Raw genomic sequence first — 27831 nt, forward strand, 5'->3', positions numbered from 1 at the left:
CTCTCTCCCCGCACATTCCCTCCTCTCAGTCCCAGGATCAGCAGGATCCATCCCGGCTCTCTCCCCGCACATTCCCTCCTCTCAGTCCCAGGATCAGCAGGATCCATCCCAGCTCTCTCCCTGCACATTCTCTCCCCAGTCCCCGGGATCAGCAGGATCCATCCCGGTTCTCTCCCTGCACATTCCCTCCCCTCAGTCCCTGGGATCAGCAGGATCCATCCCTGCACATTCCCTCCTCTCAGTCCCAGGATCAGCAGGATCCATCCCAGCTCTCTCCCCGCACATTCCCTGCTCCATCCCCGCTCCCCCGGCCTGCCAGCCCCGCCGAGCAGCGCCGTTCCTGAGCCGTGCCCGCCTTTCTTCCCCGGCTGAAAGGGAGAACCAAAGCAGTTCATGTTTCTCCTCGGTCCCCACTAAGCAGCTTTGGATAACACGGAGCTCTTTCTTCCCAGGCAGTCATGCTGAAAACCCTCGCAGCTCCCAGAGAATCATGTCAGGCATTTAGAGGCATCGATCCATTCAGCCCCGCTCCTGGCCCGCCGCCAAGCAACTAAATATTTTTTATTGCACAGGCAAAGGCTGGGGAAAATATGAATGACTAACGCTGATTATCGCACACATTAAACCTCCACGGGGAATACCCCGGCTCGCAGTTTATGGATTGGGAAGCTGCCCGGCTCCGACGGCCCCCTGCCCGCCCCAGGAGCGGGTTAATGATGCCCAATTCCCCTCTGCCTCTCCCCCCTCGCAGAGCACTTCCCCTCCCCGCTCTCCAAAGGGCCGTTTGTGGGCTCGGGGCTGGCAGGAAATCGCTGCCAAGCCGCAGCTCAGCCGGCCTTTGTCCTGGCAGCTTTTCACACGGAATGCCGGGCTGGGGAAGGAGCTCCGGGATCACCCAGCCCCACCTGGGCCCAGCCCCACCTTGTCAGCAGCTCGGGGAGCTCAGGGACACGGCCAGGCCCTGCCTGGACACGGCAGTGCCTCCCTGCGCTGCCCTTTCTGACGTTCACAGCCCTTCCCGTGGAGGAGCTCCTCCTGATGTCCCATTTTCCCTGCACACCGGGCTGGGAGGTGCTGGCTCAGCCCCATTCCATGAGCAGGGCAGCCCCCACCTGGCTCCTGCCTCCCTCCACACCCTCTCCATCCCTGCTCCCCGGGGAATCCATGCCAAGGGCAGCCTCCAAGGTGTCTCCAAAATGCAGGGATTTCCCTGGTTAGGAGCTGCTTGAGCTTCCAAGTCCTAAATAATTTGGAGAAACAACCAACCCCATCCCAGACTAGGTGAGCCCAGATAACGGGGGAGTGATCAGGAGTGACCCAGCTTCCCTGGCCACCCTGGGGTTCTGGGTCTGACCACGCTCACTCAGCCAAAATGATGGAATTTCCTGATGCTCTGCCACAAGCAAAGCGATTTAAATCACACTTCCAAACCACCACCACAGAGAAGGTGACTCTGCTCATCCCACCCAGCACAGCTCTTCCAGGCAGGATGAGGGATTTTACTGCCTGGTTTATTATTTAATAAGACCTGTGCCAAAGGCAGCCCTGCAGCTCCCAGCCGCCAGGTGGGTTTTTAAGGGATAAATAAAACTCAGCCGTGCAGCCACCAGAAAGGGGGAGCAGAAGGAAGGAATGGGACTTACTGCACTTGAGTCTCGCTCTTCAGGAGATGCCAGGGCAGAGGGGAGGGCACGGCCAAAACAGAGACAGGAAAATAAAGCAAGTTAGGATAACTCAAACCAGAAAAATAAACCCAGAACCTTCTCAGGCTCTTAACTCAAACCCTTAAACTCAAGCCATGCCTGGGCTCTCTCCAGCTTTAGAATCTCCCTCCATCCATCTCTCCCATCTAATTCCTGCCCCTTTCTGCCCATGTGATTTATCTGGCCAAACACAGCTGGAAATGCCCTGGATCCAAAGGGAATGGCAGCAGCGCCAGCTGTCTGTCCCTGGAGTCACCCCAGGTCCCTGGGGGCACAGCTCCACACCCAGGAGGTGGTACCCAAATTGTACCCAATTGTACCCAAACTGCACATTCCCCTGGGATCTCTGGCAATCTGGATCCATGCAGGAAAAGGAATGGAGCAGGAGCACTGCCACAAATAGTTTTGTCTCACTGCTTTTTTTCCACCCCAAATCCTCCAGCAGAGCCCAACAGCTCAGGGAGGCTGTGGGAACCTGCCCTGCCAATGGGAGAGTGGAAATATCCCAAACCCTCCTGTGCTGGTGGGCAGAGGGATCTGCCAGGACAATCCTGAACACTGCTGGTTTGCAGCTGGATCCACAGCTCCTTCCACCTGCTAACAAATGGAAACCCAAATAATGGGGAAAAGCTGCACAGAGCTGGATCCCTCTCTGTGGGAAGGCTCTGGTGGTGATGGAGAGGAGGAGGAAGAGGAGGAGGGTGAAGGCTGCTTTCCCATTAAGGCACAGCACAGGAATTGCAGCCAGGCTCCACCTAAGGTTGAGCATCATTTTAGGGAATTCTGCATCCTTAAGAGGGCAATCCCATGATCTGAACGCAGCCGAGAGTTGGGTGGTGGGAAATGAGTCATGACAGGACCAGGGAGTTCCCCCAACATCTGAGGGACCTGGAGCAACTCCTGAGGAGGCCACAGAGCTACTCCAAGGGCCGGAGCTGGGCTGGAAGAGCTGGGAATGTTCACCTGGGGAAGAGAAGGCTCCATGGAGAGCTCAGAGCCCCTGGCAGGGCCCAAAGGGGCTCCAAGAGAGCTGGAGAGGGACTGGGGAGAAGGGACAGGAGACCAGGAATGGCTTCATAGCGGAGAAGGGGAGATTTGGGTGGGATATTGGGAATGAATTGTGGTGAGACCCTGGCACAGGTGGCACAGGGTGCCCAGACCCCTGGATCCCCGGCGGTGTCCAAATCCAGCTCGGAGCCCCCTGGGACAGCGGGAAGCGTCATTCAACCTTCCTCTCCCTTCCATCTGACCCACCCCAGCGCTGTGGCAGCTCCAGCTCACCTCTGTGGTCCAGGTCGTGGTGGTTCTTCTCGTCCTTGACGGCCAGGTGTGCCTGGCTGCCCAGGGCGCCGAGGGCCAGCAGCCCCGAGCTGGTGCCGGTGACCGGCGGGATCCCGGGCGGCTGGAGCCCCGAGGGGTGCGGCGGCAGCTGGACCGGGGGGCCGTGGGCGGCGTGGGACAGGTGCTGGGCCTGGAGCTGCTGCTGCTGCAACGAAAGCACCAGTGAGCCAAGGAGGGAGCGGGGCAGAGGGACGGGAAGGGACGCTCCGGGAAGGGACGGGCCCGGCGGCGCCGGGAGCGGCCCCGCTGGATGCCTGGAAGGAGAAGCCCCGTTAGCAGGAGGACAGAGGCGCCCAGGGATGTCCCCAGGGGTCAGCAGGAGGACAGAGGCGCCCAGGGATGTCCCCAGGGGTCAGCAGGAGGACAGAGGCGCCCAGGGATGTCCGCCAGGACACAGCACAGCCCGTGGCAGAGCACACAGGCGCCCTCTCCCTGGGACAATCCTGCATCCCCGAGGACGCGGTTAGCTTGGCTTTTCCAGCAGTAAAAGGGATAAAAAAACCCCCAGGAATCCCACCCAGGAGGCAGAGATACTCCATGGCTGGAGGGCAGCAGCTAAACCAGTCTGAGGGAGAAAATTCCAGCACCCAGGAGCTTCCCAGCCAGCTCAGCACAGGGAAGTTCTGCTCATTTGGTCAGGAGCAGCTTCCAGGTGCTTCATGGCGGGAGGAAAATGCCTCACAGTGTCCTGGTGCCATCAGGATCCTGCTGCTGCCAGCCCCTTCTGACACTGGATAAATCCTGCAGGGATCCTCCATTCCCACGGTGGGGTTGGATACAACCCCCCACATTCCCTGGAGCTGCAGCCCAGCCAGGATGGCACAGGGCCCCCAGCTGCTCCCAGGGGTTTTTTGGGAGTGAATCCCAGCCATCCCAGCACTCCTCCAGCCATGGAGATTCACTGCCTGCTCCAGCTGAGCTGGAAAAAACTGAACTGCAGCTTGGGGAGAGAAGGGAAAACCAGACACATTCCCTGCTTCAAACACAATCTTGGAATAAAACCAGCTGAAATCCAAGGAGCCACTTCCGAGAGGCCCCAGGCCTGCCCTGGTCCAGGCAGGAGGGTCTTGGAGCTGCTGCTCCTGCCTGAGACCCTCCTGCCTGCACCCACAGCCCCTCCAGCAGCATCCCAGGGAAATCACATTTGGCCATCTGAGCACAATGGGAATCATGAGCTGGGGACACCCAGAGTGAGGGGACACCCCGGCTGCTGCAGAGCCCCCCCAGCCCACTCCCGGTCCCCACAACCAGCCTGGATCAGGATTTGTCCTGGGGCAACTCAGGGGCAGGGATGAGCAGCAGGACCTGCTGGCACAAGGGCCAGCCCAATGGACACCCCCAGAAACTCCAAAAACACCCCCGGGGATGGAGGGCTCCCCAAAGCACCCCCGGGAATGGAGGGCTCCCCAAAGCACCCCCGGGGATAGAGGGCTCCATCAGCTCCAGTGTTCCCACCAGTTCCATCAGGACATTTCCAGCACACCTTCCCCAGCGCTGCAGGAGGTGCCCCTGGATTCCTGGCAGTGCCCAAGGCCAGGCTGGATGGGGCTGGAGCAGCCTGGGACAGTGGGAGGTGTCCCTGCCATGGCAGGGGTGGCACTGGATGGGCTTTGAGGTCGTTCCAACCCAAACCATTCCATGATTCCATGATAAGTATCCCCACATCAGGTCCGAGTTTTGGGGGAACAGCTCTGGCCCATTCCTGATGGAAGGACCCGTTTTGGGCAGCAGAAGGTGATGCCCTGTCCCACTCCATGGACACAGCAGGATGGGCCACCCACCCCTTCCAGAGCTGCTATCTCATCCCTGTGGGATGGAGGGGGAAATGCCCATGCAGAAGAAGATTCCAGGTGGGAGCTGAGGGCACAGGTCACAGTGCCAGGCACAGCAGATCCATGGAAGATATCCCAGGAGATCCAGCTCTGATATCCCAGCTGCAGCAGGAGCCCTAGTGAGAAGGCCTCAGGCCTCTGCTGCAGGAAATCCATAAATCCCTGAGCCCTCCAAAAGCAGGAGTGGTTCTGCCAGCAGGACGGGAAGCATCCTCAGGATGGACATTCCAGAGTGTCCCCAAACCAGGACATGGAGCAGAGCTGGGGGTGAGGGGCACAGGGTCGGTCCCTCGGCAGCTCCTCAGTGCCAGGATCAATCCTCTGGCACCAAAACAAATGGAACAGATCCTTGGGGCTCTTCCCAACCCCCATTTCACAGGATTTCCACCCACTGCAGGGAGAGGCAGGGCTGGCCATTGTAGCAGAGCATCATTCCAGAGAACGGCCCCAGGTGGTTTTCCAGCACCTCCAACCATTCCCTCATTCCTCTCCTGAGAGCTCTCCATTGGTATTTCCATATTCCATCCCTGGGATACACCAAGATCCACTGGTTTATCCTCAGCAATCTCCAGCTTCCAGAAACATCTGCATGCTGTAACTCATCCCGGCAGCTTTCCACCCAAAAAAGGGACGTGGCCTTGTGGAACAGCAGCACTCCAACTCCCAGGGTGTGGATGGCAATTCCAACCCTGGAATAGCCCAGGGGACAGCACAGCCCCACCAAAGCGAGGCAGCATCACCATGGGGAGAAGAATCAGCACCTGGAGTTGCTCCAGCAGAGAAGAAAAAACTGGGATTTCTCCCTGCTCCTTAGGCTGCCAACAGATAAATCCATCCAGGGGCTCGGTGAGCTGCAGGAAGGTGGAACCAAGGTCAGGCACAGCATCCCTGGTGGCCCACAGCAACATCTCCAGGTGGGCTGGGACTTCTCCCCTCTGGAGTGGAGAGCAGAATCCGTGTGGGATGTCCTGGGGTAGCCAAGGTGCCAAAGCAGGGCTGCAGAGCTCCATCCGTGTCCCAGGCAGGTCATTCCCATGGCAAGGAGAGCAGGAGGAGCCAAGGGGCCCGGGGCTCATCCTGGGGTGGTGCTGCAGAATTCCCAGGCTCCCAGTGCACCATCCTTCCTGCACATCCCTCGGGAACAACGTCCTGGAGACTCCAAGGAGGGGCACAAAGCCCACCTGGCACTCGGTGGCACAGAGGTCCTGCTGGCCCCGAGTGTTCCCTGCTGGAAAGGCCCCTTCCCTCCCATCCCATCCCTTATCCCAGTCTGGAAATGCTGTGTTCCAACAGCACCACTGGGTGAGGGCTTCCTGCAGCATCCCAGGGATGGGGAGGCTCTTTGGGACCCCAAATCCCCCTCCCAGGGACCGAGGTCCTGCTGGACAAGTGACACACACGGCACAAGGGTGTGGAGCAGCATCCCAGGGATGGGGGGGCTCTTTGGGACCCCAAATCCCCCTGCCCAGGGACCGAGGTCCTGCTGGACAAGTGACACACACGGCACAAGGGTGTGGAGCAGCATCCCAGGATCATGGAGTGACTGAGCCCATCCACAACTCAGATCCCTCAGGAGGCTGCACTGGGGCTCCAACTGAATTCCAGCAGCAGTGTGGGCTCCTCCTGTGCTGGCAGGAGCCCGGCAGGGAGTGATGTCCCCAGTGTCCCAGAAACAGGAGGCTGGGAGGGATAACAATCCCAGACAACATCCTGCACACCCAGCCCGGGGCAGCGCCCACGGCGCTCCTCAGCGGTGCCACACAGAGATGGGGACATGGGAAGAGGTTCCAAATTTGGGAGGAAGGCTGGCAAGGAGTGTCTGCTGGTGGAGTGGCTTTAATTGGATTATGTCCATCACGCTCCATGCCTTTGTTCCCGATTTAATGGTTCAGCACTTCAGTTCAGCACCGGCGTTAAATTTAGTGACGGAGTTTAATCATTTCCAGGGCAATCATTTCCAGGGCTACAACCAAATCAAGGCTCCATTTCAGCCCAGCCTCGAGCGCAGGAGCTGCGAGACAATGGCCCAGATGCATAAAATTAACAGATCTTGACCTCAAAAGGGGCAAAAAAGAGCTTTCCACCATTTGGGGGGGGGGTTTGGGTGTTGCAGCATCTGCACCGGGGTGTTGGGACAGGCTGGGGACAGTGGGGCCACCAAGGGCTGGAGCCCAGGGACACCAGGACACCCCAGTGCTGAGCAAACCAAGCCAGGGATGCGTCCATGTGGGCAGCCCTACAAAAACAACCTGCTGAGGGCAGGGCAAAACACCAAACCCTCTGCATTTTGGGGACTCGAGCTGGAGCTGCCACCCAAACCAGCCCCATGCTCCAGGAGGAGCCTGGAACCATCTCTAAACGCCACGGGAGGCCAAGGAATCACCATCCCCTCCTGCCAGCAGCAACCCTGTAATAACAAACCACTCCACGCAAAGAGGGGAAGGAAAAAAACCCAAATCCTTTGGATTTTGTGTCTTTGTGGGCACCAGAGCAGGTGCAGGAGCACAAATCCTCCACCCCAACTACGGGTGAGATGAGCCTGGAACCATCTCTGAAAGCCATGGAATCATCATCCCCTCCTGCCAGCAGCAACCCTACAGTGACCAACCCCTCCCTGCACAGAGGGGAGGAAAAAAGGCAAAATCCTCTGGGTTTTCTGCTCTGGGAAGCTCTGGAGCAGGTGCAGGAGCACTGACCCAGCACCCAAAGCACCTCCCCATCCCTGGACAAGCCATGCCAGGCCCTGGGATCCCTGAGCAGCAGCGTGTCCCTCCCTGCTGGGCCAGCCCAGGGGAGATGAGATGCCTGTGATTCCTGCTGGGAGCTGGTCAGGGAGGTGATTAAAGGGCTGGGCTGGCTGTTAATGACAGCAGGGCCTCGCTGTGACCCAGGGAAGCAATTCCCCAGGGAATGGGGGTCACGGGCCTCCTCATCCACCTGAATTGAATACCAGCATCTGCCACTTCCATGGCTCCTGCTCCATCCCCAGCCCACCCCAAATGGGTGAGGAGCAGAAGGAGGGTGCAGTGTCACCCCAAAACTCAGCTCCCATTCCTGGGGCACTTCCCAAGTGGAACCAACCCCACCATGAGGGATCCAGCTGCTTCCTCATTCCCAAGAATTGCAGGGCCCAGAGCACGACTCCACAGTGGGTGACACCCATAAAATACAGGAAAATGGATGGAAGAGCAAGTTAGACACAGAATTATAAAGGTCCTTGGAGCCTACAAAGTGTAAATAGTTATTAAAAAACAAAAATAATTATAAATTAGTATTTTCTGGGAACCAAAGCAAGAGGAGCTCTGGAGGCACCTGCCCAGGACGTGGATTGGGAATTCCGATGTCCCGGGGTTTGCTGCAGGACCAAGGCAGTGACAGCAATTACAGAAATGATTAGAACTGTTAATTTTCAATCAGAACCCCTCAGTCTGTGCAGGGAAGGGTCAATGCATGGAACAACAACTCTGCCAGGGCACAGCACATTCCACACCAACAGCCCGGCAGAGACAAGCCTGGCCTCAGGGGCTGGGGAGGCTCCCATCCCAAATCTCCCCAGGAACATCCCACTGGAATCCTGGAGCTGTCAGGGGGGCAGCAGCTCCCAGCCCTGTCCTGCTGAGGGCCGGACTGGGGCAGTTTTGGGGTTTTGGGACAGCCAGGAGCTGTGGGATTGGGGCAGCTTTGGGGTTTGGGGACAGCCAGGAGGTGTGGGATTGGGACAGCTTTGGGGTTTTGGGATGGCTGGGGACTGGGAGCCGCCCTGGGTGCCCTCCTGAGTGCAGGGTTGCCTCTGGATATGGTAAATGATAGGAATAAAAGGGGAATACACACGGTGAGAGGCAGATTGGGAAGTCCACGTACCCCGATGATAGCATTCAACTCCGTCATTGTCACTTGCTTGGCACGTTCAACAGCCTGGGCCACCTGCTGTTGGTGCTGCGGGGACACAGGGCCTGGGTCAGCCGCAGCTCAGGTGCAGAACCACCCCAGGCATGGCTCCCCTTCTTTTGGGACCTATTTTGCCCATTTTTCCCCTATTTTTTTGCCCTATTTTGGGTGCAGCAGCCTGGGACACCTCTGAGCTCCTCAGGGAAAAGGGGAAGCCCCTCGCAGCCTTTTGGGCTCAGTGCAGCCCCCCAGGCCGAGCAGAGCTCCTGCAGGGCCCAGCTCTGCCCATCCCAAGGGTTCTCCAGCATTCAGGAAGGGCTTAAATCCCACTTCTCACATCCAACCCCCACCCAGGGGCCCAGCACTGCCCGCGAGGGAGGGGAAACCTCTGGGAGAAGCAACATGCCCTCAAAGAGGGTGTGGAAAAGTCCTTACCTCTTGTGACAGAAAAGGCATGATCTGGGCTAAAATCGTGTTCAGTCTTTTAGCAATTTCTGTCTGAAAAAAGGGAAGAAGGAGAAGCAGCGGTCAGCACCCGGCAGCAGCCTCCCACGGGGGCACGAGGCTTCCTGGCAGCAGCGCTGTGTCCCCTGTCTGTCCCTTCCCAAAATCCCCTCCCTGTCCCCTCTCTGTCCCTTCCCAAAATCCCCTCCCTGTCCCTTCCCAAAGTCCCCTCCCTGTCCCCTCTCTGTCCCTTCCCAAAGTCCCCTCCCTGTCCCCTCCCAGCAGAGGCACTGGGAGCCCCCTCGACTCTCCAGCCCAGAGACACTTCCCTGCTTCCCTGGGACACTTCCATCCCCTTCCCACCAAGGGATGAGTGTCCTGGAGCAGCCTGGCAGTGTCACACCAGCCTGGACTGCCCTGGCTCTGAGCACACAGCCAGGCTCATCCAGGGAGCAGCTGCTGCATGCCAGGAAATCCAGGCTTTGGTGGCACCTCCACCTCCTCCCGCTCCCAAGGCTGCAGTGGGGGTTTGGTTTCTCCTAAACACACCTTGGCAAGGCCACCTGCCCTGTGCAGGGAGCTGAGTCCCCACCAGGGCTGAGGGCTCTGCTCTGCTCCTTGCCCATGAGTGGGATTCCCTTTGCCAGCCTCACATCCCGCTCTGGAAACAGCCTGGATGCACCAACACCTGCCAGCTGCACCCTGGGGAGCTTTATTGGAGGAAAAACCCCAAAGGACCTGCTGGGATGGCTGGGACACGCTGCTCCCACTACACAAACAACCCAACAAGCACCATCAACATTCCCAGGGGCACCATGAGCAAGGAGACACCGGGAAAATCCTGACCTGATCCAGCCTGGAGTCACCCCCGTGGAGGGAACAACCCCACAGAGCCCAGAGCTGCGGGTCCTGCTCCCCACAGAGCTCCCCATGGGCTGCAAAGCCACAGGAACACTCCTGGCCATCCTGTTCTCCAGAAGCACTCCTGGAGACTGGGCTACACCTGATGCATTCCTCAGGAATTAGCTCTGTGGGAGCTTCCAGGGATGCTCCTGGTGGGATGGCAGTGTCCCTCTCCATGGATGCTCCAGGTGGGATGGCCGTGTCCCTCTCCAGGGATGCTCCTGGTGGGATGGCCGTGTCCCTCTCCAGGGATGCTCCTGGTGGGACGGCCGTGTCCCACTGCAGGGATGCTCCCTGTGGGACGGCCGGGTCCCTCTCCAGGGATGCTCCTGGTGGGATGGCCATGTCCCTCTCCAGGGATGCTCCCGGTGGGATGGCCGTGTCCCACCCCATGGATGCTCCTGGTGGGACAGCTGGGTCCCAGCTCCCAGGGGTTAACTCAGGCTGCTCCTGGCCGAGGCAGCTGTGAAAACAGCTCCAGCTCCAAGTCAAACAGGGCCGAGCGGCCGCGAGGATCCAGCGCCACAACAATGGCCAGAGCCGAGCGCTGGCAGGGAATCAAACGCCCCGAAATTCCTTCCGCCAGCCCCAGCAGCTCGTTATCAACAACACAAGTGATTAACTGGGAGAGCTCCAGCCTCCTGCTGGCAGGGAGCCTCCTTCCCAGGACAGCCACAGCCAGCCCCTGCTCCCAAAGCCACCGTGCTCCCCACGTCACCCCAAAGCCTCACCCTGCTGATCCCACAGCTCAGCTCCCTGGGACGGGTCCCACAGCACCAACCAAACCAAAGGAGCCCTCAGCTCCACCTGCTATCAAGCACCCCAAGGAAGATCCCCAAATATCCTATTTTGGGGGAGAAATCTGAATGGACACCCAGCCTTTGCTGGGGATGGCTGGGACATACCGCTCCACAAACACTGCTCCACACTGCTACACAAACAACCCAACAAGCACCATCAACATTCCCAGCAACGCCATAAACACCAGGAAAATCCTGACCTGTCCCAGTCTGGAGCCACCCCCATGGAGGGAACAACCCCACAGAGCCCAGAGCTGCGGGTCCTGCTCCAAGGGGTCCCCACAGAGCTCCCTGTGGGCTGCAAAGCCACAGGAACACTCCTGGCCATCCTGTTCTCCAGAAGCACTCCCGGTGATTGGGTTACACCTGATGCTTTTCTTAGCAATTCCAGAGGCAGGGAACGTGCTGGCACACCGTGCCAAGGCAGGGACGGCTGGAAGTGACCACGTCTTGGACTCAGGTACCCTGGCCACAGCCACCAAGTCACTGGGATCATCGTGGCCCTGAGCGTGAGGATGCGCGGATCCAGCAGGCAGCCGGGGATCATGGACTCCTGGAACAGTTGGGTCAGAAGGGACTTCAAAGCTCATCCAGTTCCACTCCCCGCACCTTCCAGGAGCCCAGGTTGCTCTGACCTGGCTTTGGACTCTTCCAGGAATGGGGCAGTCACAGACACCAGCGCCCCAGCCCCTTTCAGGGAAGGGCTCCTTCCCAGCACCCCGACTGTCCCTGCCCTCAGCAGGGGCAAGCCACTCCCCGTGTCCCATCACTGCAGGGACACTTTGCTACGGTGACACCTGTCCCCAGCACCAGGCTCTGGCCAGCACAGGGTTTTCAGCACCCAACGCTCCCACAGCACCCGGGCTGGAAGCTCCAAGTGCCAAATCCAAGCCCAGCCCCGGTGCCGTGACCGGAGCAGCCAGGCTGGCACCACGAGTGCCACCAGCCCCCACGGTGCCAGCGCCGTGCCCTGCCACAGGAAAAGCTCCTTCCAGGCTTTTTGGCACTGGCACTTTGATCATATTATATTTAGCTGCAGCTCCATTAAAGATTTATTCCTCCAGCTCCAGCCTTTGGACTGGGATGCAGCGAGCACGGCCGCTGCTCCAGGAGCTCTGCCCTGGCAGCTCCCAGGTTCTAGAACAAATCTGATCCACGTTGAAGGGGGGAACACCAGCCAGCTTCCCTCGGCTGCACCCTGCAAAAACACAGCATCCAGCCAGGCTGATTCCATGGAGCAGGAAGGGACGGAGCTGGGTTTTCCCCGCACAGCCCTGACCAGCAGCACATGTGATGCTTCCACCTTTAAATGCAAAACTTCCAAGTGAGATGTGAAGCCAAACTCCCCACTCCACACAGAAAGAGACTTCCCACGTGGGATCCAGCACAGAGATATTGGATGTCCAAAATACTATGTTTACAACCGTGAGGTTTCCTGTGAACACGAGATTCAATCGTCTTTAAATATTTGCTCACTTTCCCTTTTCCCATTCCCTGGCACATTAAACTCCAGTTGTCTCCATTAAAACTTTAACTGGGAGGGAAAGGGATTCTCTGGAATGCCAGGAACAGGGGTGGGCTCCCTGCCCGACACCTTCCCCTTCACAGGGCTCATCCATCACCTTGCCCCTGAGCCCCACCTCGAGCTGCTCCTGCCACGGAAAGCCTCCATTCCCACTGCAGGTTGCCATGGCAATCCCAGCTCCGCATCCCCTTCCGCTGCCCTGCATCCTCCTGGACCAGGGCGGATCAAACACCCGGAGGGGGCATGGAGAGAGCCCGGGAGCCAATCCCGGGATACTGCTGATGTTAAAAAGGGCAAGGGGTCGGGAGAAGCTGAAATCCCAACGAATCCCCCCTCGCTCCGTGCCCCTGCCAGGAATCTGCCCTGCTCCCTGCCCAGAGCCTGCGGCGTGGGGTTTCAGCGAAACCAGAGAAAACATCTGCACCGGCGATAAATCAACACCGGGACCACTTGGCCCCGGCTGAGGCTCCTGTCACCTGCTCTCAAAATGGCCAGAGCCACCAGCAGCATCCCAAGCACTTGGGGACACGGGGAGCTGCTGCTGGCACTGCTGGGAGCTGGGCTGGGAGAGGTGGCAGCTCGGTGTTAAGTAGCTGGGGCTGGCTCTGCCCTGCAGCTCCTGCACTCCCATCCCTACACCTGGATGGGGCAGAGGGAATTTAAAAACACACCCCCAGATGTCAGTCATGGGAGAGGCAGAGCAGCCTTAAAAGTGACCCAAAAGCTGGGAGTGCAGAGCTCCAGGCTGGATCCAGGGTGGGGGGGACACCCCAGACAGGGCTCTTGGCACTGGGGACGCTCCTTGTGTCCAATTGTCTCAGCTTTGCATGTCCAGGAGGCACATGGGAGCTGCAGGGGTCTGCCAGACTCGAGGCGACCCCCTCAGACAGGTCCCAGCATCCCCCCCATGGAACAGGACAGGACACAGATCCCTCCTGGGCTCCCTGTTCCTGGGAGGATGGAGCTGCCTGCAGGAAGCAGACCCACAGGCATTGTTCAGCATCCCAAAAAACCCTGCACAGGACATCCCAAAAAAACCCCAGACCTGCAGAGAACACCCCAAAACACCCTGCACAGGACAGCCCCAAACCCCTGCACACATCACACACCCCTCAACCTCTCCCCCAAACAGAAAGTTGTAGGAAATGGAAAGATAGAAACTTCCACAGATATTCTCCATGGGGAAGGGAATCCCACCAGGCCATGGCAGGTGGAGCCCCAGAACAGATTTTGGGCCAGACCAGCCCCAGGTCCAGCCTAACCTTGCTGCTGGGTTTATGCTGTGGGATGAAGGATGGGGAGAAGGTGTCGAACACAGAACGCTGCAAAACATCCCTACTTATATCCTCAAATCCAGGAATCCCCAGAGGTGGGAGGCAGCACCAGCATTACCCAAGGCCCTGCACAGACACCACCAATCCCACCGTGTGCCCCAGAGCACATTCCCAGCTTTGGGAATGCAACCATTCCCTGGGAAAGAACAAACCCATCCCTACACCCCCAGGGCACCCTAAATCCCTGCAGGAGCACGGCACCGGCACCACCCCACAGCCCCCACTGCAAAGCCCCAGCCTTCTCCTCATCTCCAAAGCACAGCCCCCTCCACGCACACCCCGCGGTGATTTCCCAAAGGCTCTGCACCCCACAGCCCCCTCCAGGCCCCCCCAAACCCTCCTCCCCGGCAGAAGGAGGAGTAAATCACACCAGGCGTGAAGCACCAGCAGCATTTGTTGAAACCAGGATATTGTCTCTTTAAGCACATGAAAATCAGGCCCTTGAGCAGTGTGGTTCTCACTCGGGCGCACAATTATGGGTACTTTCAGCTGTCTACCACTATTTCAAGTGCTCTCTCCAAGCGGGCTGTCAATGGCATGTTGAAAGCTATTTGTGGCTGCTATCGTTATTAGCAAAGTGGAGAGCCTGGCTGATGAGAATTAAATTCAGGGCGGGGGTGTGGAGGGGCAGGACACAGCCCCTCATTAGGGAATTACCACCAGCAATGGGGTAAAGCCTGCCGAGACCCCCAAAACTCAGCCAGGAACCCCCAAAATCCAGCCAGGAACCCCCCAAAATCCAGCCAAGGGAGAAAGGATTCCCTCCTGCCTTGGGAGTGCTGAGAGCACAGCTCACAAATTACTCGGCTTCTGAAGTATTTAGCAAATTATTACCTGGCACTCCTTGCTAACGAGCACGACAGAAAGGATATTGTGTTCCTAGAATATTCTAGAAACACACACACACAAAAAGCTGCCTCTCTCCCCTGGAAGTGTTGGGGGGTTTAGGTTTGTTCCAAGCATTAGGCAGGAAAACAAGAAGTGCTTCTGTGGAGCGTTCTCAGCCATAACAAGGAATCAAAGGCAGCACAAAGGTTCTGTCCTCCGAGGTGTCCCGTTTCCCCACGCAAAATGAGTTTTCCTTTTGGAATGGTTATTGCCCTCAGCGATTATCCACGGAGATCTGCACAGAAACAATGCACGGCCGACAGGGGAAGGGAAGTTTCTTTTGGAAAAATCAATTAACCCGACCGAAAAAAAAAAAAGAAAAAAAAAAGTTTTGTCGGAGTTTCAAAAGAAAACTCCTGATTGGAGCCGGGTTTAGGAAAGCTGAGCCCGGGGAAGGAGTTGAGTTCAGCAGGAAGGCTGATGTAAGGAGCAATTCTCTGCAACCGACTGGGGAATCACTTCCTAAATATTTCCTTGCATATGGAGTTGTTTATGAAACTCCATTTTTTTCCTAACGAGAAACAAAACGAGAAGAAAGAGGGGAAGGCCAAAAAAAAAAAAACCCCAACCCCACACGCAGCCACATATGCACACACTTAATATTCAGCGTGGAAGAGATAATCTGTTATATAAGCCCACAGACAGACAATCCCCTTTTGCTTAAAGATGAAGTATCCATCAATGTTTGTCTGGAGCAGATGTAATCACAAGCAGTCAAGTCTGGAGGGCAGGACACTGCATGAATAATTCAAGCACTTCAGTCTACTTGATTGTGTGCAGATAAACACAAGTCAACCGCTAAACAGGTCAGCTGATAAACTTGTTTGTTCAGGACCAGCCACCCTCAGCCAGATGCCGGCAGGACCACGCCGCAATTAGCGGGATGCCTTGCGGGATGCCTGGCGGGGGGATGCTGCGCCAGGGATGCCTTTCAGGGGATGCTGCGGCCCCGGAGAGGGGGGAAAGCCCTCCCCGAGCTCCCGCTGCGGTCCGGCGCTCCCCGCTCGCCCCATTTTCGCCTGGAAGCGCAGCCCGGGCTGCTTTGTTTGTTTGCTCCGCGCTGCTGTCAATTAAAGAACGAGACAGCTCCAGCTTCCCCGAGTTCCCGGCAGCGGGCACGCAGCAGATGTCACCGGGAAGCGCCCGGGCGGGCACGGGATGCTGCTGGAACGGCTCGCACAGCTCCCAGCAAAGCGGGGACCACGCCGGGCCTCCCGGGCTGCCGGCACCGGGAACCACCAGGACAGGCGGGGACCGAGCCAAACCGGGAATGCTGCGGCTCCCGGGCCAGCCCCGAGACCCCCAGGGCACACGGAGGAGGGGCTGCTCCATCCGCACCTCCCTACGCTCATCCCGCGCTGCCGAAACTTGGGATGCACCCACGGACCGGGGGAAAACACTCGGGAACGTCTTGGGAACGGCATCTCCCAGCGAGGGAACCAAGCCCGCATCCCAGAGCGCCATCCCAGCATGTCCCAGAGAGGGAACCAACTCCGCATCCCAGTGCCATTCCAGCATGTCCCAGCGAGGAACCAACCCCGCATCCCAGTGCCATTCCAGCATGTCCCAGCGAGGGAACCAAGCCCGCATCCCAGAGTGCCATTCCAGCATGTCCCAGCGAGGGAACCAAGCCGGCATCCCAGTGCCATTCCAGCATGTCCCAGCAGCGAGGGAGCCAACCCCGCATCCCAGTGCCATTCCAGCATGTCCCAGCGAGGGAACCAAGCCCGCATCCCAGTGCCATTCCAACATCTCCCAGCGAGGGAACCAAGCCCGCATCCCAGTGCCATTCCAGCATGTCCCAGCGAGGGAACCAAGCCGGCATCCCAGTGCCATTCCAGCATGTCCCAGCGAGGGAACCAACCCCGCATGCCAGGCCATCATCCCAGCATCTCCCAGCACCGACAGCCAGGTAGGAGGAGGGTGGGCAGAGGAGACCCTCTGCCCCAGGAGCCCGGGCTGGGGTCCCTGCAGTCCCTCCAGGTGATCCCAGAGCCCCCGGGCGCTGCTGAGGTGGCCGCGGGCTCCGTGTCCCTCTGGCCACACCAACGCCGTCCCCTCCTGGCAGGAGGCCGGGCCTAGCCCACAGTCCCGAATTTTGGGGTGCTCCCAAGCACCCCAGCTCAAAGCTGGCCGAGCTCCCCGAGCTCGGGGGTCCCACAGCCCCCGCACAAGGACCCCGGGCCGGGCAGCGGCCCCCGAGCGGGGAGTCGGGATTATCTGCGTGGAAGGAGATATTTATAAAAAACTGAAGACTAAGCAGGAATTATTTTCGCTGCCCCGTGACTACGGCGCAGAAAGGCGAGGGGAGGAAGAGCGAGGCGCATTCAGAGACGCTGCTTTGCATCTCATCAGCGCCCTGCGAGCCTCCTCCTCCTCCTCCTCGGAGGGCGATGCCGCTATTAAGCCAAACCACTTTGGAGTTGAATGGGGCTGATTTGCGAGCGGCAAAGTTGATGTCAACTTCTATCTGCCCTAAGTTCTTAATTAGAACTCCTTCTAAAACCAGTAAGCAGCAGCAGCACAAATAATCAGGTCTAATCTCAATAATAACTTTATTCCTTTAAGTTTTACCATCATGTGCGCAGCCTTTAGGCTCTTTACCGATAATCTTATCAAGGTAGCACACCACATTCTGCTGGGGCCTTCTCTATTTTTTCCTTCAGGCAAGTTACACATTAGAGAAGACTGGAAGGGAGGGGAGGGAGGGGAAAAAAAAAAAAAACCAACAAAACCAAAACCCCAACCAGTCCCAAACATTGCTTCACTTCCCAGATGCAAAGACAACTCCGTGCCATTGAGCAACACACGGTGAGCTCTGGAGATAATGCCCGGCTCGGTCTCACGCTCCGGCAGGGCCGGGAGCAGGGGATGACCTTACAAACAGCCCTGCTGTACCCACAACACGACCAGAGGCCAGCGCAGCCCCTATCAGTGTTTTCCAAGCCTTGGGAACGCGCTATTCCAGGTATTGACCTCCCAGCACGGCAGGCGAGGCTGTTCTCACCTCTCTGCATAAACACTCTGCCTCAAACCGAAATTCCTCCTGAATATCGACAAAATAACCCCACCGAGTGCCATCAACCTGCGGCTGCCAATTTAACAGCCGGGCCACGGGATCCCACCTGGAGTCACATCCCTGCCTCCAGCACTTATTCCCTATTTAGTGCAATCAGGGCCGATTTTACCTCAGGTGGAGGAAAAGGGCAACAGGAGATCAATCAATCACAACTTCCCCCCTCGAAATTACTCACCTGTTTGTGCATTTCAATATTCAAACCGTACGACATTTCGTAGTACTGGGGAAGGAGAGAAAAAAATAGAAATAAATTCAATTAAACACTACAGCCAGGGAGAATTTGAATTCAATTCACAGAAGGCATTTGCATAAGGTCATTACCAAAAAGCATCCTGGGCAAAACTGGGCTTAAAGCACGGGTAGCCAAGGAAATTACACCTTATAATAAGCAGATGTTTATGGGTTTAACTGGCAGGCACTTAACGAGGGAACACTCCTTTTGACTCCTGTTTTCTCCTCCTAAGCTACTTAGAAAAACAAAGAGGCGCAGAGCTGGGTGACAGGCGTCTGCTCAGCCCTGGCAGAACAGGTACAGCCCGGAGTCTGGCCAAAAATCCAGCTTCTCACCGGGGGGGGGGAATTTGTTCCCCCCCCAGGGACCAGGGGAGCTGCCGGGAAAGGGGGTGCTGGGTCCGGCCAAGCCCATCACAAACCCCAACGAGCCCACCCGGGGGCCCGCCGTGCTAATTTAGCTTTAAAAAGAGCTTTTTGTGGCAACAAAAGTGCCCATTTCCCTCGGGAAGGATGAACGGGAGGGGGGGGAGGAGCTGCGATGGCCCCCGGGTGGCCTCGGGGCAAAAACGGGAGGACCCCCACCAGCACCGGGGATCCCCCCCGAGCTCGGGGTCGCCGCTCCGGCCCCCCCCGACCCCCCCGCGGCCGCAGGACCGCCCCAAAGGGGTTAACAGGAAACTTGGGATGGCGCTTCCAGCCGTCTGGGGCTCGGAGCGCCGGGCACCACCGCCCCCCCGCCCCGGGGGTCCCCGGGCAGGCGGTGCCCGTGCCGGGTGGGGGGTCCCCGGTCCCCCCCGTTCGGCGGCTCGCAGCTAATGACATTTGCAGGCTGATCCGAAATCTGATTAAAGTCTCTCACCATAACGTAATGGCGCTGCATTTCGGTCTTCTCGTTCGCCAGCTTGTCATACTCCACTTTGAGGCTGGGGGGGGGAGAGCGCACGGTGAGACCCCGCGGAACCGGGGGGGCTCGGGGCGGGGGGGCGGCCGGGGGTCCCCCGGGCTCACCTGTGGTACTGGGCCTGCAGGAACTGGAACTCGTCCTTGATCCGGTCGCAGGACTCGGCCACGGTGAATTTGAAGCCCGGTTGGCCCGGCTGGTGCGGAGCCTGCGGGAAGCGGCCGCGGGGGTTACCGGGGGGGGTTACCGGGAGGGGCGAGCGGGCGGCGGGAGGGGGGGCGGCCGGAGGGAGGGGAGCGGGGGGCGCGGGCCGGGGGGCGGCGGGGGGTACCGGGACTCACCGGGTGCCGGCCCTGGGGGTACATGGCCGGGCTGGGGCGCGGTCACTGGAAGCAGCCGCGCCGAGCCTCGCTACGGCGATCGCGACGTGCGGAGCTGCCGCTGCTGCCCGCCGGCCTCGGAGCGCTCCCGGAGAGGCCGAGAACTGAACAAAGGGACGAGAGGAAAGTCCGTGCGGGGGGCGGAGGAGGGAGGGCGGAGGGGGTGGGGGGGGAGCGGGCCCGGCCGGTTCCCCCCCGCACATTCCCCCCCCCCAGCCCGGCCCCGCACCGCCGGGGAGGCGCCCGCGGAGCCGAGCCCAGCCCCGCAGCGCCGGGGCCAGGTGCCGACCCCCCCGGCCGCCGCGCTCCGCGGGCCTCCGCTTCCTCACCCCCCCCTCCTTCCGGCACTCGCTGGCTGAAAAAAAAAAAAAAAAAAAAAAGAAAAAAAAAAAAAGAGAAAAATCACCCCCCCCCCCGAGGAAAAAAAATAAAGAAAAAAAAATCAAAAAGCCACAGCGGCAACAACAACAACGCGGCGGCGGGAGGAGGGTCCCGCGGTATTCCTGCGGCCGGGAGAAGGGGAAGCAAAGCCAGGAACTAACGCCGGAGCACGACGGCCATGGAGGAGAGGAGGAGGGGGAGGAAGGCCGTACACATCCGACTTCCCGGGCGCCACGGACATGCGAGGTGCGAGCGGGTCCCCCGCCCGGGGGCGGCCGTTCAGCTGCGTCCAGCCGGGATCGCCGTAACTCCGGGAGCCATCGCGGAGCGGGCGCGGAGCGGGGCAGCGGCGCCCGAGCACGCGGTGCCGCCACAGCGCCCGGGCGGAGCGGGGCGGCGGGCGGGGGACAAAACCCGGGCGGCCTCGCCGCCGCCAGCCAATCGGAGAGCGCCGCGCCCACGTGGGGCCGCCGCCGGTGCGTGCTGATTGGGCGGCGGTGGCGTAACGTCACAATGGCAGCTTGTGTCTGACGGAGGGGCGGCCGCGAGCCACGCCCACCGCGGGCCCCGCCCCGCGCAGGCCCCGCCCCGCCCCGCGACCCCCGGCCCGGCCGTGACTCGGGCCCGGCGGTGCCGTAACCCCGTTCTGGCGGCCCGGTTCGGCCGGTAAAACAAACACGGGCGCTGTGGCACCGGAACGCCTCCTCGCCGCACCGAGAAAGCGCTCGGTACGAGCCCCCCGCACCGGCGGGCGGCGGCAAGGCCGCCCACCCTCCCCCGGCGGCCGCGCGGCCCCTTTGATGTGTCGTGAGGGCCGCGCTGCTCCCCCTCCGCGCCTCCCCTCACGCCTGAGGGGCTTTAACGAGGAACACGGGTAATGGCGTTAACGTCAGGCCCTCCCGCCGCGCCCGCGGGACACCCGGCTGCGCCCCTGTGGGGGACTCCGCGCCCGCCGCAGCGGAGCGGGAGCAGCCCCGGTCCCGGCGGGCCGGAGGCGGCGGGGCCGCAGCACCGGCGGCCCCACGGGCGGGCCGGGCCCGGCCCAGCGCACAAAATGGCCGCTCGCCCGCGCGTCAGACGGAGCCTCCGCCCCACGTGGGGCCGCGCGCCGCTCAGCGCCTCTCCGCCAATCGCGGCGCGGAGCGGGCCGCCGCTACAACGCTATTGGCCGCGGTGAGCGGCGCTGTCAATCAAAGCCACGCGGGGCCGCCGGCGCGCAGCCCCCGCCCGCCGCCCGCCCGCCATGGCGGCGTAATTAGCCCGGGCCGGCGCTTCCTCCAGCTCAAACAATCTGTCACCGCCGAGCCGGGCGGGCCGCGGCACCGCCGCGATCTCTGCGGCAACGCCGCGCCTCGCCGCTTTCTCGACAAGAACGAAACGCCGCCGCTTAAATAACAAACAGGAGGCAAAACGCCCCGAAATGCCGCCCCGCTCCTCGCTCCCCGGCGCGGGGGTGCGGGCGCCCCGCTGGCCCCCGGGTGCGGGACGGGGGTGCCCCGGCCCCCCCGCCCGCCGCTAATTGGGCGCGTTCCGGTTGTTGACGTGACGAGCGCTGTCAGCGCCCGGCGCTGCCCATTGGCTGCCGCCGCCCGGCCACGCCCCTGCCCCACGTGGGGCGCGGCCGGAGCGCCGCAAAACGCGGAGCGGATCGAGCGCGGAGCGGAGTCACCGTGCGGCTGCTGCCCCCGCGCCCTTCCCGCCTCCTCCGCCAGTCCCAGCCCTACCCAATGCCCTCATTTTGCCGCCTTTCGGGTTTTTTGGGGGCTTTTCCTCTGTCGAGGCAGCAGCTCTTTGTGAATCCCCTGCATTGCACGGGGCATGTCGGGGTGATGTTGGGGGATCCATTGGGGTATCCACAGGAACACCCATCAGGATGCACACTGGGTGTCCATTGGGGCATCCATTGGGATGGCCATTGGGTGTCCATTGGGGTGTCCATCCTTGGGGTATCCACTGGGGCACCCATCAGGATGGACATTGGGTGCCCACAAAGGTGCCCATTGGGGTGTCCACCAGGATGTCCACTGGAGTCTCCCTCAGCTGTCCCTTGAGTGACCCATTGGGACCCCCATTGTGGTGCAAAGCCCCCTGTCCGGCAGATGCTGGGATAATGTGGGAGCACAGCTCCCCGAAGCACTCAGAGCAGGAGCAGCTCCTGGAACCGCCAGTGCCAGAGGAACAACAAAAATTAATGGCAAGGAGCAGGCCTGGGAACCTTGGTGGTCCTTATTCCTCCTGCAAAGTGCGCTCTCTGAGGGGGCCCAAGGTGGCCGGGATTTAGTGGAGGGACGGGGCCCAGGTCCCGGTGTCACACACGGCCATCGCTCCCAGGAGCCCCCAAAGCAAAGGGAGCAGCTCCTGGGAATGCTCCCCTTGGGCAGGGCCGGGAATGGGACACGCTGCCCTTCCTCTGCACTCTGCCCTTCTCCCCAGCTCATTCCCGGCAGGAAAGGGGGGATGGTCCCACTCTGCCCCCCCAGTGAGACCCCACTGGATCCCAGCACCAGCGGGACCTGGAGCTGCTGGAGCAATGCCAGAGGAGGCCCGGAGCTGCTCCAGGGCTGGAGCCCCTCTGGAGCCAGGCTGGGAGAGCTGGGAATGCTCCCCTGGGGAAGGGAAATACACAGGGAGAGCTCAGAGCCCCTGGCAGGGCCTGGAGGGGCTCCAGGAGAGCTGAAGAGGGACTGGGGACAAGGATGGAGGGACAGGACCCAGGGAATGGCTGCCAGTGCCAGAGGGCAGGGATGGATATTGGGAATTCCTGGCTGGGAGGGGCTGGGCTGGAATTCCCAGAGCAGCTGGGGCTGCCTCTGGATCCCTGGCAGTGCCCAAGGCCAGGCTGGAACCTGGGACCGTGGGAGGTGTCCCTGGCCATGACAGAGGTGGCACTGGATGAGCTTTAAGGTCCCTTCCAAATAACCCCAGGGTTCAAGGATTCTGTCCAGCCCTAACTCTGTACCCACTGAGCTGGAAAATGTGGAAAAGGGGGTGATTCCCGTGGTGGGGCTGAGCCAGACTCTCCGTCCCAGGGGCTTTCCAGGGCCAGACTCAGGGGACGTGAGGCCACTGGGAGAGGAACAGAAAGCGGCGATTTTGCACTGAAAATTCACTTTATTGCTCAAAATAGAAGCCATTAGCTGGGCTGTGCCCCTCCCCCTGTGGTACTTATGGACAAATTCTGATTTTTACTTAATGGTTTCCCTGAAAAGGTTGTAATTTTCTTCCCATTCCCATCGAGCCACAGCTCCAGCGCTGTTGTGGTGAACTCCAACGGCCGAGGATGGCTCTGTTAATTGATATTCCTCATGCTGGGACTGCACTGAAAGAGGAGATGTTTTATTTTAGCTTATTAAAACTCACCTGGTTGGGGGAGAAAAAAAATCAAAAGAACGATTAGGGGTGAAAGGAAACGTTCTGGTTCATATTGATTTAAGGTCTGCTTAAATTGATATTTGCACATCCCAATTAGAAACCCGTGATCTTTTCCCAGAACTTATTTTTCTTTTTCCGAGTTGGGTTTTCTTTTTCTGAAGGATCTTGGGAGAAGGCTCAGAGGGAGAAGCTGCTGTGTCCTCTCCCAGCTGGCCTCGAGTGCGGACGTCAGTGGGGACACGGTGTCCCCCCTGTCCCGAGGATGGAGCCCCCTCCGGGTGGGGATGAGGATGAGGATGAAGGCTGTGAGGGGTGCTCAGTGTCACCATCCCAGCGCCTTGCAAAGAGCAGCTCCCCGTGGGGTGGTGACCCCATGGAGAGCGGGAGGGTTGGGGTTTTGGGGACCATGTGGGGATGTCACGGCTCCGAGGGTGGCTCTGTCCCGTTCCTGGTGCCCCGTGAGGTGGCACAGCCGGGAAAGGAAGCTGATGTTCCCTCCCCACGTCCGGGGAGAAACCTCGGGCTCAGCTGCTGGGCACGGCTGTTGTGACACTTGCTGACGCTGTCCTGTCCCCAGCAGCCTTTCGGGGAAACCGTCCGAGCTGCCCTTCCTTCCTTCCTTCCTTCCCCTTCCCGAAACCCCTCTGCGGGGTCAGCCGCTGTCCCCATCCTCCCTGGCACTGCCACCGCCACCGCCCGGCCTCCCCGGTCCACAGCCCCCCCAAACCCCCAGGAGGGACACGAGGGAGGGAGAATCCCTCGGGATGAGGGCAGGGACTTCTGGAAGGGTCCGAACATCCGCACAGCCACCGCCACCCCCGGCCTCCTGCGGGGCACGGCTCAGGACAGGACCCCCGGATGTCCCCGTGCCACAGGACCCCCGGAATGTCCCCGTGCCACAGGACCCCCGGAATGTCCCCGTGCCACAGGACCCCCGGAATGTCCCCTTGGCTCTGGGAGCGGCCGCAGCTGCCCGGAGCGATGCGGGTTCGCTGCGGGGCCGCGGCAGAAGGCGGCGGGGCCAGAGGTGATGCCCGGCCGCTCACACGTGTGCGCACAGGCGCGCACACAGCCGCACCCACGTGTGTCCCTGGTGTCCCCTCCTCCCCGAGGCGCAGCCCGGCGTGACGGGAGCCGCCCCAGAGGTGACTTTATCGCTGACAAGGCGGTGCCAGCCCCGGTCACCGGTGTGTGTTTACACTGCAGGTGACATTATCTGCCCTCCGCGCAGGGCAGGACCCTGCCTGCCAAATTCCCTTCAGCTTTCAAGTTTATCTAAAGAAGGATTTCGGAGCGGGGAGGCAGCGCAGCGCTCGGGAGCCTGCGAGCGCGGATATTTGGATATTTATTTGGATATTTGGATATTTATTTGGATATTTGGATATTTATTTGGATATTTATTTGGATATTTGGATATTTGGATATTTGGATATTTGGATATTTGGATGTTTGGCTTTGCGGAGAGCTGCGCTGTCTCTGCTCTCGGCAGCGAGGTTTTCCAGCGCCTCTGGCAGAGAGGGCTCAGCCCTGCGCCCCCCGGGCCCCGGGGCTCGGCGGTGGCACCGGGAGGCGCCGGGACGGGGCAGGAGCAGCACGCTCGGAGGGCGATGTCCCTGCCGGTGCCAGGGGCTGGCTGAGCCCTTTGGGGTCCCTTCCCCCCGGACCATTCCGCGGCCGGTGAGGTGTCCAGGCGGTTGCCGCTGTTGCCACAACAGGCCCCGATTGCCGCGGCTTTCACAAGCCCAGCTCCCCTGACCTCGCCCTCAGCCGCGGATTTGCTTGAGCAACGCCAGCGCCCGGCCCAGCCCGGCGCCTCCGGCCGCTGCCGCACGGCCGGGGGGGCCCTGGGGGCAGCACCCCCGCTCGGGACCCCCCAGAACCCCCCGAGCCCCCGGCACGCTCCCAGCACCAAACCCGACACTTCTCTGCCCGGATCCGGGAGTGCTGGGTGAGGAGCACCCTGAGGTGCGGGGGCAGGGAGAGCCCCAGAACCCTCCCGGCAGCCGAGACAGCTCCAAAGAGCTGGAATTGCGAAGTTCTGCCCGGAAAGCGGGGACAGCAGGAAGGGGGATTTGCCCAGGACTCACACTGCAGCCCGGGTCCCATCCCAGCAGCTCCAGCTTGGCTTGGAAGGGACCTTAAAGCCCATCCAGTGCCACCCCAGTGCCACCCCTGCCATGGCAGGGACACCTCCCGCTGTCCCAGGGTGCTGCGAGCCCCGGCCAGCCTGGCCTGGGACATTCCAGGGCTGGGAATGTCCAAGGACGTTAAATCCTCCGGAGGATGTGGGAGATGAAGGCAGGCTCGGCTGTGCCCTGCGCATCCCCCCTGCGCTCCGGGGCTGCAGCCTGGGCACTCTGGGATCTTCATGGATGCTCCTGGGATCCTCCTGGCTGCTCCTGGACCCTCCTGGGTGATCCTGTATGGTCCTTAATGCTCCTTGCTGCTCCTGGATCCTCCTGGCTGCTCCTGGATGGTCCTGGATCCTCTTGGGTGTTCCTGGTCATCCCTGGGTGCTCCTGGATGGTCCTGAATGCTCCTGGATCCTCCTGGATGTTCCTGGCCGCTCCTGGGCGCTGTCCCGTGCCCGCCGCCCCCGGATCCCGGCCCGCGGTGCCGCGGGCTCACCTGCCCTCCCCTCCCGGGGCAAACAGCTCAGCCCCGGCTTTTGCTGAGCACTGTCTAATTATAGATATTATATTGCAAATGGCTTTTGGGCCTGCTAATGGTATTACTGGTGTTATTCTTCTACTTGTTAATTATAACCAATTTGTTTGGGATGCCTTCCCAGTTTTCGGCTGTAATTGCTCTCCCCGTTCCCTGATGGCTGTGACTCAGCAGAAACTCCGCAGTTTCGCTCAGGGATGAGGTTTCTCTTTGTCTCTCCTGCCAAGCGTGGCTGCAGACGCTGCCTGAGCGGCGTGGCTACTGCTCCCAGCGCGCCGGTGGCCCCGGGAGCGGCCGGCAGGGCTGCGGGACGGCGGCGCCGGTACCGTGGCAGCTCCGAGTTCCCGAGCGGGCGGGAACGGGTTCGGGATGCTCTGGAGGAGCCGGATCAGGGCTGTGACCCGTGAACCGTCCCAGGATCCCGCCCGAGAAATCCCAGCGAGCTCCGTGCGGCCAAATGCTTAGCCCGGGGAAGGGGGGGATATTAAAGGGATTGTTTTCTTTTTCTTATTGCTAAATTCTTAAGAAGTTTGCTCTTCTCCTCTGGCCGGCATTAACTGCAGATAAGTTATTTGGAAAGCGAGTATTTCAGCAGAGCTGCCGCTCAAGTAGCCTAATACACACATTAGAGTCTATTTGCACTTAAAAGAAGTGGGAGGTATTAAATCAGCCCCTGGCCAGATAGGCATTGTATAAACAAGAGCTGTTAACTCCTACTTGATAGCGATGATAGCGAGGGAAAGCAAAACAGCCCCGCAGTGTCACCACCGGCCTGACACAACTTGTTGTAGGTCTGGGCAGAGAAAGAAAACAAACCCCGGGGAGTTCGGGGCTGCGGGGGGCGGCGGGCGGGGGGATGATCCCACACCCCTCCCGGCCCGGGAGCGGCTCCCGCACCGCGGGGCGCTGTCGGCGGCCGGACGAGGGGGAACACGAGGTGGACGCGCTCACGGACGCGCGGAGGCCACCGGGAGGTCGGGACAGGGGGGTCGGGACAGGGGGGTCGCCCCTCGGCGCGGGGGGCTTTCCGTCCCGGATCCCGCTCCGGCCGCGCGCGGGGCTGGGGGGATGCTGCCGCCCGGGTATTAATGAAATTTATGAGTCAGAGCGAGCAGAAGAAACTGTTTTCAGCTGACTTCACTCACCACTTCCTCTCCTCGCCTTCGCCTCTCCCGCTAGCCCACTTATCTTCGCCTGGAGCGGCGCCCACCGCCCCTGCCCGGTGCCGCTCCCGGGAAAGGCCGGAGCGCTCGGCTCCGCTCCCGCGGCGGAGCTCCCTCCCTCCTTCCCTCCCTCCCTCAGTCACTCAAGCACTCTCAAGTTGTTCTCTGTGGCTAATCAAATGTCAAAACAAGCTGCCCCTGTGATTTGGAGAGCTTTTAAGCAGGAAGACATTCACCGCCGAGACACGAGAGTGCCGGCAGCGGGAGCGGCCCGGGCTCAGCGCCGCTCCCGGGAGCTGCGGGGCTCCTTGGGGTCTCTCTTGCTGCTCCCGGGAGCTGCGGGGCTGCTTGGGGTCTCTCTCTTGGGGCATTGCCACTGTGGAGCTGGTAGCACTGATCCCATGGCTCACCCAAAACCAGCTCTGCTGGGATTGGGGCTTCTTCCATCCATCCATCCATCCATCCATCCATCCATCCATCCATCCATCCATCCATCCATCCATCCATCCATCCATCCATCCATCCTGGTGGGCAGCACAGCATACTCATCCTTGTGTCCCATTCCTTGATTCTTAGCCTTGGTTTACAGCCTGACCCTAAACCAGGTGCCCTCAGCTCTCTCCTGGCTCTGCAGCTCGGGGGGATGGAGGGTACCAGGGCTCAGGCCACAACCCCAGCCCAAATCTTTCCCCAGCTCTGCTTTGCCAGAGCTCCTGCTCCAACCTCCCCCCTGAGCGAACCCCAGGGGGGCTGTGCCACCCCCGGAGCCATCAGTGGGGCTGGCAGGGGGCTGTGCCCTCTGGCACCGCGGGGAGAGCCCCAGGAGCAGACAGGGAGTGGCTTTGTCCCCGTGTGGGAGGAGGCGAGCCCTGCGGGTTTGTTTTTGGACAAATGAATGGGTTTCAGTGTCTGGCCAGCGCTGTGGGGAGTGCCAGGCCCGGGGATTTGGCAGCACGGCTGGCACTTGTCAGCTGCAGCAGGGAGCCGCCCGCTCTG

The 27831-nt window shown here is 60.4% G+C and overlaps 1 protein-coding gene across 4 annotated transcripts in view; it reads right to left on the bottom strand.

Moving 5' to 3' along the window:
• Nucleotides 1-19984, bottom strand: part of TLE3 (TLE family member 3, transcriptional corepressor) — a 29911-nt gene extending 9927 nt beyond the window's left edge. For 2 of the 4 annotated variants that reach the window (XM_084214066.1, XM_084214069.1), the window contains exons 1-9: nt 19846-19984; nt 19214-19356; nt 18980-19080; nt 18831-18894; nt 17913-17957; nt 9200-9262; nt 8738-8812; nt 2985-3189; nt 1644-1660 (exon numbers count right to left, since the gene is read on the bottom strand). In XM_084214066.1, the coding sequence (XP_084070192.1) occupies nt 1644-1660; nt 2985-3189; nt 8738-8812; nt 9200-9262; nt 17913-17957; nt 18831-18894; nt 18980-19080; nt 19214-19237 (594 nt within the window). In that variant the 5' untranslated portion in view covers nt 19238-19356; nt 19846-19984. Of the gene's footprint in view, nt 1-1643; nt 1661-2984; nt 3190-8707; nt 8813-9199; nt 9263-17912; nt 17958-18830; nt 18895-18979; nt 19081-19213; nt 19357-19845 lie in introns of all 4 variants that reach the window. The other 2 variants (XM_084214068.1, XM_084214067.1) reach the window with 1 other exon arrangement.
• Nucleotides 19985-27831: the final 7847 nt, after the last annotated feature.

The sequence above is a fragment of the Fringilla coelebs genome, assembly GCF_963513975.1.
Source record: "Fringilla coelebs genome assembly, chromosome: 12".
NCBI classification, from domain to species: Eukaryota; Metazoa; Chordata; class Aves; order Passeriformes; family Fringillidae; genus Fringilla; species Fringilla coelebs.